The sequence below is a fragment of the Myxine glutinosa genome, chromosome 8 (genome assembly GCF_964187855.1).
Source record: "Myxine glutinosa chromosome 8, kmMyxGlut1.1, whole genome shotgun sequence".
In the NCBI taxonomy this organism is placed as follows: domain Eukaryota; kingdom Metazoa; phylum Chordata; class Myxini; order Myxiniformes; family Myxinidae; genus Myxine; species Myxine glutinosa.
This window is the reverse complement of record NC_136268.1, coordinates 83,922,214-83,945,858: the sequence shown is the minus strand read 5'-3', so window position 1 is coordinate 83,945,858 and position 23,645 is coordinate 83,922,214. Positions and strand designations below refer to the sequence as shown.

Below are 23,645 nucleotides of genomic sequence, written 5' to 3'. Positions count from 1 at the left end.
AAAGGTGGGACATGAAGCTTTGAGAGGTGTGAGGTGGATGCTTATTCTGATTCCAAATTCCCAACTTTGACAAATGGAGATAAAGATCATGGGATGGAATATACGATCGCTTGTTGAATGCATGGAGAAACACGTCACTGTATGAGGGGAACGTGAGGATTGGTGTACGAAGAACCGCGCTTGTGAAGAGGTGAAGAAGAAAAGGAGACATATGTCCTGGTGTAAAAGGAAGAGTATCTTATATATAAAATGTATCCTTAAAGAGTGCCTATATAATAGAAAATGGAAGGGAGAGGGCTTGGGAGAGTGTGGGAGTTGTTCCTATTGAATGTCTACACCCCTTTCAATATTTTCACTTTTTGTTGCCTTATAGCCAGGAATTAAATTGCATGAAGTCGGACGTTTTCCACCTTTATTTCCACATCAAAACCCACAATTTCCAAGTGAAAAACAAATTCTACAAATTTCAGAAAATTAATCAAAAATACAAAACTAGGTTATCTTGGTTGGATAAGTGTCCACCCCCCTGCGTTAATACTTGGTGGAAGCACGTTTGACAGCAATTACAGCTGTGAGTCTGCTGGGATAGGTCTTACCAACTTTTCACACCTTGATTGGGCAATATTTGCCCATTCTTATGTACAAAACTGTTCAAGGTCAGTCAAGTTGCGTGGGAAGCTTTGATGGACAGCAACTTCAAGCCATGCCACACCCTTGCCACAGATTTTCGATTGGATTTAGGTTTGGGCTCTGACTGGGCCACTCAAGGACATCTATCCTTTTGTTCCTTAGCGACTATTGTAGTTTTGGCTGTGTGCTTCGGGTCTTACAGATGGCACAGGTTTTCCTCGAGGATCTTTCTGTATTTCGCTCCCTTCTATCCTGACAAGTGTCCCAGTCTCTGATAATGACAAACATCCCCATAAACATGATGCTGCCACCACCATCCTTCACAGTAAGGATAGTGTTCTTTGGACGACGTACTGTATTGGGTTTGTGCTAAATGTAACATTTTGCATTTAGGCAAAAAAGTTCTACCTTTGTTTCGTCAGACCACAAAACTTTTGCCGCATGGCTTCAGAATCTCCGGAGTGGATTTTGCATACCTCAAACAGGACTCAAGGTGGGCTTTTTTGAGTAATGGCTTCCATCTTGCCACCCAACCGTGCAGGCCAGACTTGTGGAGTGTTTCAGATATTGTTGTCACATGCACACAGTGATCAGTCTTTACCATAATGGCCTGTAGCTCTTTCAAAGTTGCCATTGGCCTCTGATCAGTCTCCTCCTTTCTTGCTCATCCAGTTTGGAGGGACGGCCTGATCTAGGCTGGGTCTTGGTGGTACAATATGCCTTCCACTTATTTTAATGATTGTCTTGACGGTGCTCCAAGGGATATTTAAGCCCTCTGAAATGTTTTATACCCATCCCCTGATCTGTGCCTTTCCAGAAATTTAACCCGCTGGTCTTTTGAAAGCTCCTTGGTACTCAGGGCTGAGTCTTTGCTGTGAAATGCACTACCCAGCAGAGGAACCCTGAAGGAACAGCTGATTTTACTCTGAAATAATCACAATCACCACAATTTAACACAGGTGGAGGCCAATTAACTTGGTGTGTGATTTTGAAGGTGATTGGTTACACCAGACGGCGTCAGCCACGGGTCCTAAAATCCTGCCCTGCCGCTCTTTCACTCTCTCTCTGTTCTCTTCACCCTCTCTTTTGCTCAAGATCATCTGCCATCAGCTTGGAAATCAGCTAACATCACCGCTTTACACAAAAAGGTGAAAAAACAGATCCTTGCAACTACAGACCAATCAGCCTGCTTCCAATTATCAGCAAAGTCATGGAATCCATCATTGCTTCAGATATCAAATCTTTCCTCTTCTCCAATGGCTTGATCTCTGATCATCAATTTGGTTTCACACCAGGTCATTGTACTCTGGACATGCTGATTCTGCTGTCTCAACAATGGATGGAGGTCCTCAATGCCAAACAGGAAATTAGAGCTGTCTCCCTTGACATATCACATGCTTTCAATACGGTCTGGCACCCCGCTCTGCTCAGCATACTCTCCTCCTATGGTATCCATGGAAATCTCCACGCATGGCTTGCGGACGTCCTCTCTAGTCATAGTCAACGTGTGGCCCTGAATGGGTTTCTCTCATCTCCTCTTCCTGTTCAGGCTGGAGTTCCCCAAGGCAGTGTTCTGGGCCTTGTGCTTTTTCTGGTCTTCATCAATGATCTCTCTAACTCTCTTGAAAATCCTCTCAATCTCTTTGCTAATGACTCCACTCTCTCTCCCACTCCATACCTCATCCCTCAGATCGGCAGGCAGCAGCCTCCTCGCTCTCTGCAGACCTGGACAAAATCACAGACTGGTCAAACAAGTGGAACACGTCTTTCAATCCTGTCAAAGCTCACACTCTTACTATGTCTCTCCGAAAAGACCGACTGGACAACCCCCACCATCCCCCCGTCTACTTTCTGAACAATCCTCTCCAAGAAGTTCTGTCACTCAAGCTTTTGGGTCTCACTATCTGCCATGATCTTTCCTGGGAAAACCACATTTCCAATCTGGCCTCCAAAGCCAGTCCCATGGCACACCTGAGCTCCTCACCACATACAAGGCTTTCATCCGCAGCTCAATGGAATACTGTTCCCCCCTCTGGGCTGGTGCTCCTGCCTCACACCTTGCTCGGCTTCACGCTGTTGAAACCAAAGCTTTTAGAATCATTGGAATCTCCTGCGATGAAGCTAACTCTGAGGGCCTTTCACTCACTCACCGCAGGCAGGTTGGTGGTCTTTCTGTCTTCTACCGACTCCTATCTGGCCTATCTCCCCCAGCTCTATCTGTGCTCTGTCCCCCAAATATTCCTACAGGACGCACAAGATCTGCCAGTAACCCTCTTCTGGTGAAATTGCCAAAATCAAAACGCTCTCTGCTCACCTTCATTCCTCTTTGCTCCCGCCTCTGGAACAAACTCCCTCACTCTCTTCAATCCCACTCCTTCCTCCAGGTCTTTGAAACAGCTGTTCACCACCATCTCTTGTCTTCCCCCATCCAAAACCTTGATATCTTCTACCCCTGTTAATTCACCCCAGATCCACTTTTTTTTGAAATACCGGCTTTTTCTTTCCTGAAAGTTCCAGCAGTGTCCATGTGTTTTATACTTTCCCACCCCCCCCCCCCCCGCCTTCCCATGCCTCCCCCCCCCAAAGCCCTCTCCCTCCCACGGATCTTCCGTTGTCCCTGTACTCTGCTGTTGTACTTGTGTGCCTCCCTCTCTCTCCCCATCTTGTCTCCTGCTCCCTTTATTGTATGTTTTGTGTGTCCGTTTGTTTTTTTTGTGCTTGATGTTAGCTCTTACACGAGCCTCGATCTTGTATACAAAAAAAACAAACAAACAAAAAAACACCTGAGCTAATTTACAATTGCTTTTAGAAGGGCGTTGTACACTTATCAAACCACGATATTCTAGTTTTGTATTTTTTATTAATTTTCTGAAACTTGTAGAATTTCTTTTTCACTTGGAAGTTGTGGGTTAAGATGTGTTGAAATTGAGGAAGTTCACTTTTCGACATGAGACGACATGAAGCACACAGCCAAACCTGCACTGCAGTGGCTAAGGAACAAAAAGATAAATGCCCATGTGTGGCCCAGTCAGAGCCCCAACCTAAATCCAATCGAAAATCTGTGGCATGACTTGAAGATTGCTGTCCACCGACACTTCCCACACAACTTGACTGAGCTTGAACAGTTTTGTACATAAGAATGGGCAAATATTGCCCAATCAAGATGTGCAACGTTGGGAGAGACCTATCCCAACAGACCCACAGCTGTAATTGCTGTCAAAGGTGCTTCCACCAAAGTATTAACTCAGGGGGGCGGACACTTATCCAACCAAGATATTCTAGTTTTGTATTTTTAATTAATTTCCTGAAATTTGTAGAATTATGTTTTTCACTTGGAAGTTGTGGGTTATGATATGTAAAGAAAGGTGGAACGAGAGCAATGTGACTGTGTTGCCAATATGCCTCCGCATAGTCCCACAACAGATAGATGCCATCAATCTGGTAGGGCATCACGTTTGTGAAGTTTCATGTTGATCGGATAAGGTTCGTTATTCTATCCAAGATGGCTGCCAAACCACGTGACCTATGACATCATCATTTTCAAACTATATGCAACAGTGCTGTTAGATGATATTTGTAAAATTTCGCATCGATAGGGTGAGCGGTTTCAGAGATATAATTATTTAATATTTTCCTTCAATCCAATATGGCTGCCAAACTATGTGACCGATGTCATAAATTTAATATTTCAATACAAATTGGTCATAGATCATGTGCATGCAATTTCAGATTTTTAGGATAAGGAATTCAATTAAAACATTTTTGGCTGGTATACCACTTCACCTATAATGTCCTCATTATGATGCTTTTGTTCCCCAAAGGGAGTACTTGACAATGTGCCAAGTTTCAATTTTTTACATTCAGCGGTTTCCGAGAAATATTTTTATTATTATTTGCTTTTAATCCAAGATGGCTGCCATGCCACGCGATCTATGACGTCACAGTCATAAAAACATTCTGCATGGGTGTCACTCGTACGGTCGTACCCTGAAAATTTCGTCTCAAACGGACATATGGTTGCTGAGAAAAACGAGGTTGAGCACGTATGGACGGACGGATGGACGGACATCCCGAAAACATAATGCCTCCGGGGACTTTGTCGGCGGCGGCATAAAAAGACTGATTTAATGCAATTTCATTACAGCTTATAAGGTAGTGGTTCTCAACTGGTGGTCCATGGCGACTTTTTTCAGTGGTCCAAAAGGAACATTGTCCAAAGTCACACAGCGTGAGAAATAAATTTCAAACCAAAATGTTAGCTGTCAACTCTTTTTTATCATGTCTCAAAAAGGAGGTGGTTCTCGAAAAATTTTTGATTGGCCTGGTGGTCCATGGACTGAAAGAAGTTGAGAACCACTGCTATAGCATATAAGGCAACAAAAGGTGAATTTTTTTTAAGTGGGTGTCGACTTTATATAGGCACTGTATGTGTGTGTGTGTATGTATATATATATATATATATTTGTGCAGCGTCTGTCCTGTCGTGTTGTGTTGTCTTGTGTTGTCACTGAACTACTTTCTCAAACTTTTGTGAAATCGTACCAAACTTCTGGTATGCACATATCTCTCCCGTTGGTATGTCCTAAGGGTATAAAAAATATATATATAGCAATTTTTTTTTTTTGGGGGGGGAATTTTTTTGAGAATTTTTTTTTTCAACTTCAATTGTTTATAAAATGTGATATCACGTATATTACAAATACATTTGTGCAAAATAATTGTTTGAATTATGATTGGTTTAAACCAAGACAAAACGGCAACTCGGGTACAGTCATTTATCTATATATCGACACATCTGGGCAGTGTCTGTGTTGTCACTTAACGACTCCCTCAAACTTTTGTTTCCGTGGTTGTGAAGTGTTTTTAATAACGTTGTGGTGGTTTTGAATCACGTGGTGGTGAGGTATTTTGAATTATGTGGTGGTGAGGTGTTTTTAAATGACGTGGTGGTGAGGTGTTTTAATATCACATGGTGGTGAGGTGTTTTTAAATCACATGGTGGTGAGGTGTTTTGAATTACGTGGTGGTGAGGTATTTATAATTACGTGGTGGTGAGGTGTTTTGAATTACGTGGTGGTGAGGTGTTTTGAATTAGTTGGTGATGAGATGTTTTGAATTATGTGGTGGTGAGGTGTTTTGAATTACTTGGTGGTGAGGTGTTTTGAATTACTTGGTGGTGAGGTGTTTTTAATTACTTGGTGGTGAGGTGTTTTTATTACGTGTTTTATGGCTGTGAGGTGTTTTTATTACGTGTTTTATGGCTGTGGGGTGTTTTTAATTTTGTGGTGGTGAGGTGTTTTTATTACGTGTTTTATGGCTGTGAGGTGTTTTTATTACGTGTTTTATGGCTGTGAGGTGTTTTTAATTTTGTTGTGGTGAGGTGTTTTTATAACGTGTTTTATGGCTGTGAGGTGTTTTTAATTTTGTGGTGGTGAGGTGTTTTTATTAGGTGTTTTATGGCTGGGAGATGTTTTTATTACGTGTTTTATGGCTGTGAGGTGTTTTTAATTTCGTGGTGGTGAGGTGTTTTTAATTTCGTGCTGGTGAGGTGTTTTTATTACGTGTTTTATGGTGGTGAGGTGTTTTGAATTACGTGGTGGTGAGGTGTTTTGAATTACGTGGTGGTGAGGTGTAATCGTCCCAAACTTCTAGTCTGCACCTCCCCCTCCCCGAGATATGTGCTGAGGATTTCTTTCTTGAAAAAAAAACATTCAACCTAAATCTTCAACCTAAATTGCCTATAAAAATGTAATATCACAAACACAACAAATACATTTGTGCAAAATAATTGTTTGTATTATGATTGGTGTAAATCATGACAACACAGCAACTCAGGTACAGTCCTTAGCCTCAGCTAAAACAAGCCCGGTCCTCAGTAACGACGCTTGGTGAGGCGAGCGCAGCGAGCCGAGCCAAGCTAGTATATATATATTGTTGCGGATATGGGATTTGGCCTCCATCCATATCCGCTTGTAAATATTCCCCTATTTCCCCAATACTCCCCAACTATCCCCAATCCCCCATTCCCTAGTCCCATTGTCTGTAAACAACACTCTGTAGCCCCGACCTTCCCCTTTTTCCCCCATTAAATGTCGTGCCCAGGTTCACCGCATCTCACGTAGACAACTATAGGACATCTTGCTAGTTATTCTTAGTCTATGTCAGTTAAGGACTCGTTTCCATTAATTCTGACTCTTCGTTGCACCAGAATGTGATTGTATGGCACCATTAGTAAGTTTAGGACCTCCCAATACCTCCCCGCATCTCTTCCTCATGGAATAACAACACCAACAACAACAACAGCGGGGGGCGGCGCTGCGGCGGCGCGGGGAGTGTGCGTCCTCACTCCGGCTTGGTTAGCCGCCATTGACCATGTGCTCCGACGGGGTTACCACACAGGGGCTCACTGTCAGCTCCTCGTCAAGGGCGGAGCCCGGTAACCCCCCGCACCCAATAAGAAGCGACGGACCGATTCCATCTGGGGCGGAGCTAACGAGCCGAGGGCGTGTCACTCCCCGCTGGACATGCGCAGGAAGACGGAGGTGACGTCAGATGCGGCTCAGCTACGAAGACAAAAGGACGCCACCTCCTAGCGCTGAGAGATACCTCCCGCCTCTCTGGACCGGACCGGGTCGATTCTGCCCCTGAGCCAAGGTGCACCTTGAGCCATCGACTGCCTGCCCTTCCTTGCCAGCAATCCCTGTGTGAGTCAGTCTTGTCCCGTTTGTCTGTGGTCTGTCGGGGCTAAGATAAGACCGTGTATAAGTGCCCATCTTTCTGTGCTGTACCTCTGTGCCGTGTAATCTAAACGTTCTGCATAATCATATTATATCCTCCTCCGGAGGTCTTGAGAACTGTACCCCTTGTGTCGTGTCATTTAACCCAGCCGTTGTGTCCTTTCCTTCATTGATCTAGCGTAGCGCGATTCGGCCAACGTTCGAGTGTAATCGGGTAACTTGTGCGAACACGGCGGCCATTCCGCTCGGCCCATCATAACATCTAAGTCGTGTCCGTAACAATATATATACACACACACACACACACACACACACACACACACACACACACACACACACACACACACACACCACATCACATACACACACACACATCACATCACATACACATACACACACACACACACACACACACACACACACACACACACACACACACACACACACACACACACCACATACACATACACACACACACACACACACACACACACACACACACACACACATCACATACACACACACCACATCACATACACACACACACACACACACACACACACACACACACACACACCCACACACATTACATCACATCACATCACATCACACACACACACCACATGCACACACACACACCACATCACATACACACACACACATCACATCACATACACATACACACACACACACACACACACACACACACACACACACACACACACACACACACACACACACACACACCACATACACATACACACACACACACACACACACACACACACACACACACACACACACATCACATACACACACACACACACACACACACACACACACACACACACACATCACATCACATACACACACACACACACACCACATCACATACACACACACACACACACACACACACACACACACCCACACACATTACATCACATACACACACACACACACACACACACACCACATCACATACACACACACACACACTCACACACACCACATCACATACACACACACACATCACATCACATACACACACACACACACACACACATATATATATATATATACACTACTCACAATAAGTTAGGGATATTGGCAGGTTCTTCGGTGTGGTTGATTTTGTGTATTAATTATGTTGAAAAAAGTTGTTGGTCCTAATTCTATGGTTATTAATGAGTGTGAAAAAACACAGCATTCTTGATTTCAATACCCTAACCCGAACCCCTATAAAAAAAACAAACTCACTCCCACAATATCCCTAACTTATTGTGAGTAGTGTGTATATATATATATATGCACACAGTACTTTTAATAATGTGAGAACAAGAAAATTGAGAACAATATACTGTACATGGTGCAAAGCTGTTGCGCAATAAGTAATTATTTCCTTAATCTGTCCGTATTAATTGAAATTCTATATTTATCTTAAGCTGCTGTTTAATAAAAGGTAAAAGTTGCATGAAAAGTACCGCACGTGTCTGGACCGCCAATGAAAACGAACGTGGATCTCCCAGAAAGTTCGTCATCATCGCACGAGCTCTGCTGACCAATCAAAAGGCTCCGTTGACTGGCGTGTGTGCAGTGTGTGTCCCAAAGTCGGATTTTTAAATTCGGGTTTGAAAAAGCTTCGCACATCACCAAGTGGATATTGTTCTTCATTAATCATTCCTATTGACGCTCATTCATCTCGCTTGGGAGGTTATTGTTTCCTTTGTAACTTTATAATCTTTTTGGAGCTTCGAGTCGGCTTTGTTTGTAAATTAATCTTGTAAACTCTGCGGTTTGGCGCGTGAAGAATCCTATTTTAACGTCATGGATTTCCTGAAGTCCCTGGGACACCCCGAGGAGGTGTTGAACCTCTTACTGTTCAAGGTGAGGGGATGCAATGGACTTGTTCCCAAAACTGATAAGGTGAGTCGACGTCCCGACCTTCTCTCACTCTGTACGTCGTACACGTGCACCTATATACACATTCATATTAAACTCGTGCACCTACACACGTCTCCATATTAAATGTGTGCACCTATACACCCTTCATATTAAATGTGTGCACCTATACACACCCTTCATATTAAATGTGTGCATCTATACAGACCTTCATATTAAATGTGTGCACCTATACACCTTTCTTATTAAATGTGTGGAAACCTATACACACCCTTCATATTAAATGTGTGCATCTATACACACCCTTAAAGCGCGGCGTTACGCGCGCTGCTTGTGAGCAAGGAGGAAGCGGACAAGCGGTAACATATAATTTATAAATGTCTTTATTGTAAGACTACACTGTAACACTGTACTGTCCCGGGCTGGGCGCCCGGTGTATATCATGAGGCCACGCCTACCCCTGGTGCGTGGCCACCGCCCGCTTGGTGCGCGGAATGATGTCACCACGCCAGTGGGCTTTTGTGTCCGCCACACGCGCCCCCCCAGAATTCCCGCGCACCTGGAGGGCCAGTTTGCGGGGCAGACGAATGACCCGGCCGAAGCGCCCCCTGGCGATCGGCGGCGTCCGGGGTGCAGGGATGCCAGGTGGGATGCCCCTGGCTGCCCCTGGGATGGGTGCAGGACCGGGGGGCGGCGTGGCGGCGGGGCTGGGCGGTGCCGGGGGTCCGCCCGCAGGAGGTCGGCCCCGACGTGGGGGTCGGGCCACTGGCGGTGGATGGTCCACATCGAGGTGGGCCGGCTTGAGGCGGTCTACCGAAACGCGGTCAGGAGTACCGCCGATGTCCAGGGTGAAGTGCTTCGCCCCGGTCTCCAGCACGCGGAAAGGCCCGTCGTATGGAGGCCGCAGTGGTGTCCGATGGGCATCGTGGCGGACGAAGACGTACTCCGCCGTGCGAAGCTCCGGGGCGACGTGCGTCGGTGGGTGCCCGTGGCATGCCGTTGGCACCGGGGCGAACCTCTGGGCGGTCTCTTGCAGAGCGGAGCGCTGCTGTGCCGCGGACCATGGTGCCGTGGAGTTGGGGAGGAACTCGCCCGGCACCCGCAGCGGTTGCCCGAAGACCAACTCCGCCGCGGATGCGCGCAGGTCCTCCTTGGGCGCCGTCCGGAGGCCCAGCAGGACCCAGGGGAGCCTGTCGACCCAGCCGCCGTCGCGGAGGGTGGCCCGGAGCGCGGCCTTCAATGAGCGGTGAAATCGCTCACACAGGCCGTTAGCCTGGGGGTGGTAGGCCGTGGTTCGGTGCAGCCGGACCCCGAGCCCCTGCGCAACCGCCCCCCAGAGCTCCGAGGTGAACTGGGGGCCGCGGTCGGATGAGATGTCTGAGGGGGCGCCGAACCGGGCGACCCAGGTGGCGATGAAAGCCTGCGCGACATCGGCCGCCGTTGTCGATGCCAAGGGCACGGCCTCCGGCCACCGGGTGGTGCGGTCCACCATGGTGAGGACGTAGGTGAAACCCCGCGAGGGGGGCAGAGGTCCCACCAGGTCCACGTGGACGTGGTCAAACCGGCGTTCCGGCACCGTGAACGGGGCCAACGGGGCCTGGGTGTGCCGGTGCACCTTGGCGCGCTGGCACGCGAGGCACGTCCTGGCCCAGCCGCGGACGGCCTTCCGGAGGCCATGCCAGACGAACTTGTCGGCGATCAGCCTTTGGGAGGCCCTCGCGCCCGGGTGGGACAAGCCGTGGATGGCGTCAAACACCTGGCGCTGCCAGCCCGCGGGCACGATGGGGCGAGGACGCCCGAGAGAGACGTCGCACAAGAGGGCCGCGCCCGCGCCGTCGAACGGCACCTCGGTGACGCGGAGGCCCGTGACGGCGGTCCGCAAGGCCTGGACGTCGGGGTCAGCGGCCTGGTCCGCTGCCATCCGGGCATAGTCGATGCCGAGGTGGACTGCGTGGGCGACGGCCCGGGAAAGGCAATCCGCCACCGGGTTGTCCTTCCCCGCGACGTGCTGGATGTCCGTCGTGTACTCGGACACGGCCGAGAGGTGACGCTGCTGCCGGGCCGACCACGGCTCGGTGACCTTGCCCATCGCGAAGATCAACGGCTTGTGGTCGACGAAGGCAGTGAACGCACGGCCCTCGAGCAGATGGCGGAAGTGCCTGACCGCCAAGTGAAGTCCGAGCAACTCGCGGTCAAAGGTACTGTAACGGCGTTCGGGCGGGCGAAGCTGCCGGCTAAAGAACGCCAGCGGTTGCCAAGCTCCACGCACCCATTGCTCGTGCACCGCGCCCACCGCGTAGTCCGAGGCATCGGTGGTGAGGGCGATCGGTGCATCGGGCGCCGGGTGCGCGAGCATGGTGGCGTTAGATAAGGCGAGCTTCGCGCCCGTGAACGCCGTGTCCATCTGCTCGGTCCAGGTAACGTCGCCTTTGCCCGGCTTACCTCGGAGAGCTTCGTGCAGGGGGCGCAGGAGCTGGGCGATACGGGGCAGGAACCGATGGTAAAAGTTCACCATGCCCAGGAACTCCTGCAGCCCTCTGATCGTGCGGGGGCGCGGAAACCCCTTCACCGCCTCCACCTTGGCCGGCAGGGGGACGGCTCCGTGCCTGGTGACACGGTGCCCCAGAAAATCGATTGTGGTGGCGCCGAACCGGCACTTTGCGGGGTTCACAATTAGGCCATGCTGGCCCAGGCATTCGAAGAGCGTGCGGAGGTGGCGTAGGTGCTCTTCGCGGGACGCACTGGCGATGAGGATATCGTCCAGGTAGACAAAGACAAAATCCAAGTCACGCAGGACGCTGTCCATCAGTCGCTGGAACGCCTGAGCCGCATTCTTCAGACCGAAGGGCATGCGCAGGAACTCGAAGAGTCCGAATGGCGTGATGACCGCCGTCTTCGGGACGTCCTCCGGCCTGACGGGGACCTGATGGTAGCCGCGTATGAGGTCCACCTTCGAGAAGAAGGACCTGCCCGCCAAACGGGCGGAAAAGTCCTGAATGTGGGGGACGGGGTAGCGGTCGGGAGTCGTAGCGTCATTGAGATGGCGATAGTCCCCGCACGGTCGCCATCCCCCGCCGGGCTTCGGCACGATGTGCAGCGGCGACGCCCAAGCGCTCTCTGAGCGCCGCACGATGCCGAGTCGCTCCAGGGTAGCGAACTCCGCTTTTGCCACCGCCAGCTTCGTCGGCTCGAGGCGGCGTGCCCGGGCGTAGACCGGTGGCCCGACGGTGGGGATGTGATGGGCCACCCCGTGCTTGACGGCCCCCGCCGAGAAGGTGGGCCGCGTGAGGGCCGGGAAGCCGGCGAGGAGGCGGGTGAATGCGTCCGCTGCCGGAAGCGTACAGCCCAACGTGGCCGGAACCGAATCGTTCGGCAAGCCGCTTGGCAAGCCGCTCGTTGAGCTGGGCAACGCGCAAGCGAGCGAGCTGAACGTCTCGGCCTGGACAAGCCGTCTGCGCTTGACGTCGACCAGGAGCCCATTAGCGCACAGGAAGTCCGCGCCAAGCAGTGCCATGGGCACGTCGGCAGTGACGAACGTCCATCGGAAAACCTGCCCTCCAAACCGCAGAGAGAGGCAGCGTTTTCCGTACGTACGGATGGGCGTCCCGTTCGCGGCAAGCAGCGCGGGGCCCCCACCCGCGGCGTGCTTGTCTGACGTGCCGGCGGGAATGACACTCACCTGCGCTCCCGTGTCGCACAGGTAACGTAGCCCGGAGAAGGTGTCCGTTATGAACAGCAGGCTGTTCGAACGGCCGGCGCTCATCGCCACTATTGAGCGCCGGCCCGGGCGTGTCCCGACCCGTGGAAGGAGCATGGCGGATGACACCGCCGAGCTTCGTGGCCGAACTTGGTGTGGAACCAGCACCAGGTGGTGGAGCTGGAGGAGCGCGGCTGGCTCCGCCAGGCCGGTGGAGTTGGCGGGTTTCCCCGCGGTGGCGGTTTTCGCCGCGGCGGTGGGCGGGGCGTGGCGGCGCTCACGAGGCGCGTATCAGCGTGCTGCTGAACATCAGCGTGCTGCTGAACATCAGCGTGCTGCTGAACATCAGCGTCGAGGGCCGTGAAGACCACGCCGACGCTCGCCCGCGTGTCCGAAGCGGCGAAATACCTGTCCGCCTCGGCTGCCAATGCTCGGCGTTCCGTTAGCTCGGTCCCGGCCAACGCAAGGCGAACCTGCGCTGGAAGTTGGCACCGGAAAAGCGCCCGGAATAGCGAACCGGGGGCTTCGTCGCCCAACAGTGACAGCATATGGTCCATTCGGACCGACGGGCGCGTCTCACCGAGCTCGGGGAGATCCAGGAGGCGATCGGCGCGTGCGTCGTCCGTGAGGCCGAACGTGGCTAGGAGTAGCCGCTTGAGTGTCTCGTACTTGTGGCCGTCCGGTGGGTGGCGAAGGACGGACACAACTCGAGCGGCCGTGCCGGGCCCGAGGGAGGCGACGACATGGCAGTAGCGCAGGTCGTCGTTGGTGAGGCGCCGAAGCTGAAACTGGGCTTCGGCTTGAACGAACCAGACCTCGGCCTGGGCCTCCCAAAACTCGGGAAGTTTAATCGCCAATGCCATGGCGTCGTGTTCGGAAGGATCGCTTCGGCGGATCCAACGTCGAGGGTCACCAGTAAAGCGCGGCGTTACGCGCGCTGCTTGTGAGCAAGGAGGAAGCGGACAAGCGGTAACATATAATTTATAAATGTCTTTATTGTAAGACTACACTGTAACACTGTACTGTCCCGGGCTGGGCGCCCGGTGTATATCATGAGGCCACGCCTACCCCTGGTGCGTGGCCACCGCCCGCTTGGTGCGCGGAATGATGTCACCACGCCAGTGGGCTTTTGTGTCCGCCACACCCTCATATTAAATGTGTGCACCTATACACACCATCATATTAAATGTGTGCACCTATACACACCCTCATATTAAATGTGTGCATCTATGCACCCTTCATATTAAATGTGTACACCTATACACCCTTCATATTAAATGTGTGCACCTATACACACCCTCATATTAAATGTGTGCATCTATGCACCCTTCATATTAAATGTGTACACCTATACACCCTTCATATTAAATGTGTGCACCTATACACACCATCATATTAAATGTGTGCACCTATACACACCCTCATATTAAATGTGTGCATCTATGCACCCTTCATATTAAATGTGTACACCTATACACCCTTCATATTAAATGTGTGCACCTATACACACCATCATATTAAATGTGTGCACCTATACACACCCTCATATTAAATGTGTGCATCTATGCACCCTTCATATTAAATGTGTGCATCTATACACCCTTCATATTAAATGTGTGCACCTATACACACCCTTCATATTAAATGTGTACATCTATACAGACCTTCATATTAAATGTGTGCATCTATGCACCCTTCATATTAAATGTGTACACCTATACACCCTTCATATTAAATGTGTGCACCTATACACACCCTCATATTAAATGTGTGCACCTATACACACCCTCATATTAAATGTGTGCACCTATACACCCTTCATATTAAATGTGTGGAAACCTATACACACCCTTTATATTAAATGTGTGCATCTATACACACCCTTCATATTAAACATGTGTGCACCTATACACACCCTCATATTAAATGTGTGCACCTATACACACCCTCATATTAAAGTGTGCACCTATACACCCTTCATATTAAATGTGTGGAAACCTATACACACCCTCATATTAAATGTGTGGAAACCTATACACACCCTCATATTAAATGTGTGCAAACCTATACACACCCTCATATTAAATGTGTGCACCTAAGCACACCCTTCATATTAAATGTGTGCACCTATACACCCTTCATATTAAATGTGTGCATCTATACACACCCTCATATTAAATGTGTGCACCTATACACACCCTCATATTAAATGTGTGCATCTATACACACCCTCATATTAAATGTGTGCATCTATACAGACTTTCGTATTAAATGTGTGCACCTATACACCCTTCATATTAAATGTGTGCACCTATACACACCCTCATATTAAATGTGTGCATCTATACACACCCTCATATTAAATGTGTGCATCTATACAGACTTTCATATTAAATGTGTGCACCTATACACCCTTCATATTAAATGTGTGCACCTATACACCCTTCATATTAAATGTGTGCACCTATACACACCCTTCATATTAAATGTGTGCACCTATACACCCTTCATATTAAATGTGTGCACCTATACACACATCATATTAAATGTGTACACCTATACACACCTTTGTAGCGGTTCCCGCTGGATGTACACAATCGCCTTGCACCTGCCAGGACGCGGCCAGGGCGCAATCGCCATGCCGGGCTCGTCCGGACGGGCCCAGACGCGCCTCTCCCGGGCATGCCCGGACTCGCTGTTCCCGGGCACGCCCGAACCTCCCGGGCACGCCCGGTCTCGTCGTTCCCGGGCATGCCCGCTCTCGTCTTTCCAGGGCTCGCCCAGGCGGACTCCCACTTCGCCCTGCGAGGCATCACCGCGGACGACACCCGCTTCCACCATGTCGTGGCAGCGCTCGGTTCCGCCACCGCGGCCCGCGCCCTGAGCCTCCTCGAGCACCCGCCGGCTGCTGACAAGTATGACGCGCCCGAGCTCGGCGACACGCGCCCGTCCGAGCGCATGGACTATATGCTCTCGTTGCTCGGCGAGCACTCTCCGGATTTTCTGTTCCGCGAGCTGTTCCTTCGCCAGCTGCCTCACCCGGTACGCCTCGCCCTGGCTGGCACGTCGGTCACAGATCCCCGCGCCCTCGCCAGGGAAGCCGACAAGATCTCCTCGGCGGGCCAGCACATCGGAGTGGCTCCCTGGAGCCCGCCGCCATCCGAGGCGACGCCCACGACGCCCGAGCACCCTGCGCGGTTGGAGGCCAAACTGCATCGGACATGCCGACATCGGACATGCTCGGACATGCCGACCCCCGTGCACTTTCGGCAAGTCGGGAAACGGCCGGGCCGGCGTTCATTCCCAGCCATGAGCGCCGGCCACTCGGGCAACTTGCTTTTTATTCGGGACAAAGCGTCCGGGCGGCGTTTCCTTTGTGACACCGGCGCCCAACTGAGCGTCATACCCGCCTCCGAGCAGGACAGGCGGAACGCCGTTTGCGGCCCCTCTTTGGTCGCTGCTAATGGCTCGGCCATACGCACTTTTGGCCCGCGCGACGTCACCCTCTGCTTCGGCAGCCAGCGCTTTCAGTGGACCTTTGTGACCGCCAGTGTCCCCATGGCTTTGCTGGGCGCCGACTTCCTCTGCGCGCACGAGCTGCTGGTCGACGTCAAACAACGTCGCCTTGTCAACGCCGAGACCTTCAGCTCCCTGGCATGTATGATGAGCAGCTCCGCGCCGACCGAACTGGCATGCGCCCTCCCGACGGCGAACGAGTTCGCTCGCCTGCTCGCGGAATTCCCGGCCCTCACGCGGCCGACGTTATCGGCCGTCGCAGTGCGGCATGGGATCGAGCACCACATACCCACTACGGGCCCGCGGGTCTACGCCAGGGCCCGCCGCCTCGACCCGGCCAAGCTCGCCGTGGCAAAGGCCGAGTTTGACGTGTTGGAGCGCCTCGGCATTGTGCGGCGCTCCGATAGCGCGTGGGCCTCACCACTGCACATCGTGCCAAAGCCGGGGGGCGGATGGCGCCCGTGTGGTGACTACCGCCGCCTCAACGACGCTACCACCCCCGACAGGTACCCGATCCCGCACATCCAGGACTTTTCCGCCCGTTTGGCGGGACGGGTCATATTTTCAAAAATTGACCTGATACGGGGATACCACCAGGTACCTGTCCGGGCGGCCGACGTCCCGAAGACGGCCATCATCACGCCGTTCGGCCTGTTCGAATTTTTGAGGATGCCGTTTGGCCTCAAGAACGTGGCCCAGGCATTCCAATGCTTGACGGACGGCGTGTGCGCGACCTGCCATTTATTTTCGTCTATCTGGACGACAACCTCGTCGCCAGCACGTCCCGTGCCGACCACCTCCTCCACCTCCGAACACTGTTCGGTCGCCTCAGCGAGCACGGCTTAATTGTCAACCCGGCCAAATGCCACTTCGGCACGATGACCGTTGACTTTTTGGGCCACCGCATCACCAAGACCGGGGCCGTGCCGCTGCCGACCAAGGTCGAGGCCATCACCACGTTCCCGCGTCCCCGCTCCATCAAGGCCCAACAAGAGTTCCTCGGCATGGTGAATTTTTATCACCGATTCGTGCCCCGCGCTGCTCAGCTCATGCGGCCCCTTTACGAGGCCCTCCGAGGCAAGCCGGCCAAGCATGACATCGTTTGGTCCGCGGCCATGGACGCGGCCTTCGCGAGCGCAAAGCGGGCCCTCACTGACGCAATGCTGCTGGCTCACCCGGTGCTCAACGCGCCCATCGCCCTCACTATGGACGCCTCCAACTACGCGGTGGGCGCCGTCCATGAACAATGGGTGGACGGGGTTTGGTAGCCACTCGCTTTTTTCAGCCGGCAACTCCGGCTGAATGAGTTAAAATACAGCACGTTCGACCGCGAGCTGCTCGGTCTATTCCTGGCCGTTCGCCATTTCCGACACCTCCTGGAGGGCCGCCCGTTCACGGCTTTCGTCGACCACAAGCCGTTGGTCTACGCAATGGCCAAAGTCACGGAGACGTGGTCGGCCCGCCAGCAGCGCCACCTCTCTGCCGTGTCGGAATTCACCACGGACATCCGGCACGTCGCCGGCAAAGACAACGCCGTGGCCGACTGTCTTTCTCGGGCCAGCGCGAACGCGGTCCACCTCGGCGTGGACTTCGCGCTCATGGCGGCCGACCAGACCACCGACACCTCGGTGCAGGCCCTCCGGGCGGCGGACACGGGCCTCCGCCTGGCCGACATCCCCTTCGCGGACACTGTCCTGCTCTGCGACGTCTCCCAGGGCCAGCCTCGCCCCATTGTGCCCGTTACCTGGCAGCGCCGCATCTTCGCCTCCATCCACGGCCTTTCTCACCCGGGCCGGAAAGCTGCTCAGAAGCTGGTGTCGGCGCGTTTAGTCTGGCACGGCCTTCAATGGGACGTCCGCGACTGGGCCAACGCCTGCACGGCCTGCCAGCGGGCCAAGGGCCACCGCCACACCCAGGCCCCGCTGGCACCTTTCACCGTGCCTGGGTGGCGTTTCGACCACGTCCACGTGGACCTGGTGGGTCCCCTGCCCCCATCGCGGGGGTTCACCCACCTGCTCACCATGGTGGACAGGACCACCAGGTGGCCGGAGGCCGTGCCCCTCACCTCCACCACCACCACCGACGTGGCGCAGGCGTTCATCGCCACCTGGGTCACGCGCTTCGGCGCACCGGCGGACATCTCGTCCGACCGCGGCCCACAGTTCACGTCCGAACTTTGGGGCGCGGTCGCCCACTCGTTGGGGGTCACGCTGCACCGCACCACGGCCTACCACCCCCAAGCCAACGGGTTGTGCGAGCGGTTTCACCGCTACATGAAGGCCGCACTCATGGCCGGCCTTCAGGACGACGGTTGGGCCGACCGGCTGCCGTGGGTCCTTTTGGGCCTCCGCACGGCCCCCAAGGAGGACCTCCGGGCATCCACCGCCGAGCTCGTCTACGGCCAGCCGCTCCGCGTCCCGGGCGAGTTCGTGCCCGACACTACCAGTCCCTGGTCCGCCGCACACCAGCGCTCGGACCTCCAGGAGGCCGCCCGACGATTTGCCCCCGTGCCAACGTCCCGCCACGGTGGCCCCCAGTCCTACGTCCCCCCGGCACTTCGCACAGCAGAGTACGTCTTTGTGCGTCATGATGCACACCGGGGGCCAATCCGGCCGCCGTACGACGGGCCCTTCCGAGTCCTGCGATGGGGCGACATATCATTCGTCGTCGACTTCGGCGGCCGGTCGGACCGGATTTCTGTGGACCGCCTCAAACCGGCGCACCTGGACGTCGACCGACCACCACGGTTGGCCCTTCCTCCGCGGCGAGGCCGCCCCCCGTCCACAGTTCCCCCCGCTCGACCACCCACCACCACATCGGACCCCCCCCACGACCCTCCAGGGGTCGCTTCGGCCGGGTCATCCGGACCCCCCTTAAATTGACCCTGCAGGTGCAGGTCGATTCTAGAGGGGCGTGTGTAGTGGTTCCCGCTGGATGTACACAATTGCCTTGCACCTGCCAGGACGCGGCCAGGGCGCAATTGCCATGCCGGGCTCATCCGGACGGGCCCAGACGCGCCTCTCCCGGGCATGCCCGGACTCGCTGTTCCCGGGCACGCCCGAACCTCCCGGGCATGCCCGGTCTCGTCGTTCCCGCGCATGCCCGCTCTCGCCTTTCCAGGGCTCGCCCGGAACGCCCGGGCATGCCCGCTCTCGCCTTTCCAGGGCTCGCCCAGAGCGTCCGGGCATGCCCGCTCTCGCCTTTCCAGGGCTCGCCCAGAGCGTCCGGGCATGCCCGCTCTCGTCTTTCCAGGGCTCGCCCAGAGCGCCCGGGCACACCCAGCCTCGACTTGCCAGGCCGCCCGGGCATGTCCAGACTCGCCTTTCCAGGACTCGCCCTTGACACCCGGGCATGCCCGGTCTCACTTTTCCCGGGCAAACGCTCCGGCATAAATGTGTATATATATTGCTGCCCGATAAACGGGCTTTTCAGAGTACCCGAGTTTGATACGTTTAATAAAGCAACTCGGACGAATTTCCGTCTTTGGTCGCGTCAATTCTTTCGACTCGCGTTGGAGCACAGCTCCTTCACCTTCATATTAAACATGTGCACCGACACCCACCTCCATAATACCTGCGCCTGTACACATCTCGATAATGTGTGCACCAATACACATCTCCATAAGGCGTGCACATATACACACTTCCATAACACATGCACCTACACCCACCTCCACAATGCTTCCACCAATACACACCTCCACAATGCTTCCACCAATACACACCTCCACAATGCTTCCACCAATACACACCTCCACAATGCTTCCATCTATACACACTTCCATAACACATGCACCTACACCCACCTCCACAATGCTTCCACCAATACACACCTCCACAATGCTTCCACCAATACACACCTCCACAATGCTTCCACCAATACACACCTCAAATAACACATGCACCTACACCCACCTCCACAATGCTTCCACCAATACACACCTCCACAATGCTTCCACCTATACACACTTCCACAACACATGTACCTACACCCACCTCCACAATGCTTCCACCTACACCCACCTCCACAATGCTTCCACCAATACACACCTCCACAATGCTTCCACCAATACACACCTCCACAATGCTTCCATCTATACACACTTCCATAACACATGCACCTACCCTACACCCACCTCCACAATGCTTCCACCAATACACACCTCCACAATGCTTCCACCTATACACACTTCCATAACACATGCACCTACACCCACCTCCATAACACATGCACCTACACCCACCTCCACAATGCTTCCACCAATACACACCTCCACAATGCTTCCATCTATACACACTTCCATAACACATGCACCTACACCCACCTCCACAATGCTTCCACCAATACACACCTCCACAATGCTTCCACCAATACACACCTCCACCAAAACACACCTCCACAATGCTTCCAGATATACACACTTCCATAACACATGCACCTACACCCACCTCCACAATGCTTCCACCTCCACCCACCTCCACAATGCTTCCACCAATACACACCTCCACAATTCTTCCACCAATACACACCTCCACAATGCTTCCACCTACACCCACCTCCACAATACTTCCACCAATACACACCTCCACAATGCTTCCACCTATACACACTTCCATAACACATGCACCTACACCCACCTCCATAACACATGCACCTACACCCACCTCCACAATGCTTCCACCAATACACACCTCCACAATGCTTCCATCTATACACACTTCCATAACACATGCACCTACACCCACCTCCACAATGCTTCCACCAATACACACCTCCACAATTCTTCCACCAATACACACCTCCACAATGCTCCCACCAATACACACCTCCATAACACATGCACCTACACCCACCTCCACAATGCTTCCACCAATACACACCTCCACAATGCTTCCATCTATACACACTTCCATAACACATGCACCTACACCCACCTCCATAATGCTTCCACCAATACACACCTCCACCAATACACACCTCCACAATGCTTTAACCAATACACACCTCCACAATGCTTCCACCAATACACACCTCCATAATGCATGCACCGAAACACACCTCCGTAATACGTGCACCTATACAGACCTACATAACATGTGCGCCTATACACACCCCCATAACATGTGCGCCTACACACCCCCATAACATTTGCACCTATGGTCATAGTGGGGCAGATATGTAACAAAAATTGCACGAGATGTTCACATCCGGCAGAAAGTTTGAAATTTTGCATACAGGGGTATTTTGACATGCTGAGTTCAAAAATTGGCGGATCCAAGAGGTCTGACCAATGGACAGGCCGCCATCTTGAATTCCAATATGGCTGCCAAGACGAAATGTTGATAATCCCTATCTTGGGTTCTAAATGACCTGTGGTGCTCAAATTTTGTACACAAGGGTATGTTGACATGCTGAGTTCAATAAGGCAATAATTTGAAATGTCTGACAAATGGTATGGCCGCCATTTTGAATTCCAATATGGCCGCCAAGACGAAATGTTGAAAATCCCGGGTTCTTTGCAAAAGCAATACCAATTCAATGGATCCCTAGTTGACAAATCATATAACAAGTCAAAGAGCTCATTTCAAAGTATATTTCGTACCAGTTGGCAGCCGTAACATGCTGCAAGCTTTTTTCCATCCGTTTTACTTCTCCTACTGCTCATCTCGGAAGCATTGTCCAGAGCAGAAACATAGTTCTGTGCATGGTAGATTAGCAGCAGAACATTTGCAATTTCCAGCACACCGTTTTTTACACTTGCACTTGATCAGCTCTCGGCACCCTTTTGACGCCTCTGGCATTACTGTCCAAAATGGATGCCAGACATCATCTGCATTTTTAGCCCATCCCCAATCTGCAGGTGAAGGCAGCTCTGGGTTAGCAATTTGGGACTGTCCCCAGATGTGACCGGCCTGAAAGACTGCCCTCTTCACATGTTGACGCAGTGCCTCTTTTGTCGGTGGAATATTTTCCGATTGCCGATTTCCCTGAGCAAACAGCTGCTTGCGTGCTTCGTTCACTTTCTTCAGAGGGGAAGTTCTACTGTACAGAACAACGAAGAACCTCTCTATGTTGTCCATGTCATCATCTGTTACTTCCGCTGGTGCATGTGAGAGATGATTGAAGACCTCCCCCAAGTTTGGCATGGAATTCCATATGTTCCACACAGTCTTTTTGCCAATCCCACATATGGCAGAAACAGTATCGCATCCGGAAACAGTATGCAGGAATAGAAGCCCCCATGAGCGTTCAGGGCCAATGTGAGTCGCAATAGTGTGAGCAGCAATGTGCCTGAAATAGTTTCCATGTCCAAATGCCAACCACATTGCACAACCGTCCATAATGCTTGCCATTGCGATAGCCAACACAACCACATCCGTGTCTGTTGCATGAATGACGATACTTCTGTACCCCTGCTGATATGCATGCCAAGCATGTAGCATCATTCGTGAATCAGCCTCTTCATGCGTACATGGTTGAATTTGAGAAACATCAGAAGGGGGCTTTGATTTAACCTCTTCTTCTAAGGTTGTAAGAAGTGTTTTTCCCTCTGGAATAGGCATCGTTTGCAGGGAATCAGCAAGGAAACTGAATAATGTCTTTTTGTTGAATCTACACGAAGGAAGCTGCTCCAGTTTCGTGGCACGGATGTCTGTTCAGTCACATGGAGTGGTATGCCAGTGCCACGACCAAGCCTGGTGCCTTCTTTGAGACTGTCCGTTCTGTAGGTGTCCCACACCACATCAACACGCATCACAGTCCCCTCATTTAACTTTCGGGCAATGTACGGAAGGACCTGTTTCTGTGCATAGTCACCAAATGTCCTGATCACATTGTTGCACTTCTTAGGCTCCAAATGATGGACTAAGGCAGCCCCATCGAAAATACGAACTTCTACTTTGGGCGCATCACGAGGACGTTGTGCTAAAGCTTCCAAACAGGGCAAAAGATCAGCCTTGCCGGTTGGTGGCCGCATTGTATTGATACCTTCAGCCAATGCAGGTGGCCACCCATGACACTCATATTCATAAAATGTGTTAAGATCACCATCTCTAGTTTGGCAAGAAATGTACATTCGTGAGAAGAGCTCCACATTACTTTTCATACGTGTAATCTTCGCCTCAGACTTTCCAGGTGTTTTCTTGGGCTTCGATTTCAACAGT

The 23,645-nt window shown here is 52.4% G+C and overlaps 2 protein-coding genes across 3 annotated transcripts in view; one reads left to right on the top strand and one right to left on the bottom strand.

The window, feature by feature from the left end:
- Window positions 1-23,645, bottom strand: part of LOC137432649 (F-box only protein 25) — a 742,106-nt gene that overhangs the window by 659,468 nt on the left and 58,993 nt on the right. The gene's annotated exons all lie outside the window — the stretch shown is intronic.
- The window catches only part of FDFT1 (farnesyl-diphosphate farnesyltransferase 1), a 119,000-nt gene continuing 104,302 nt past the window's right edge, over window positions 8,948-23,645 (top strand). Inside the window, exon 1 of one of the 2 annotated variants that reach the window (XM_068124729.2) lies at window positions 8,948-9,293. In XM_068124729.2, the coding sequence (XP_067980830.2) occupies window positions 9,195-9,293 (99 nt within the window). In that variant the 5' untranslated portion in view covers window positions 8,948-9,194. The remainder of the gene's footprint in view (window positions 9,294-23,645) is intronic. The other variant, XM_068124730.2, reaches the window with a different exon arrangement.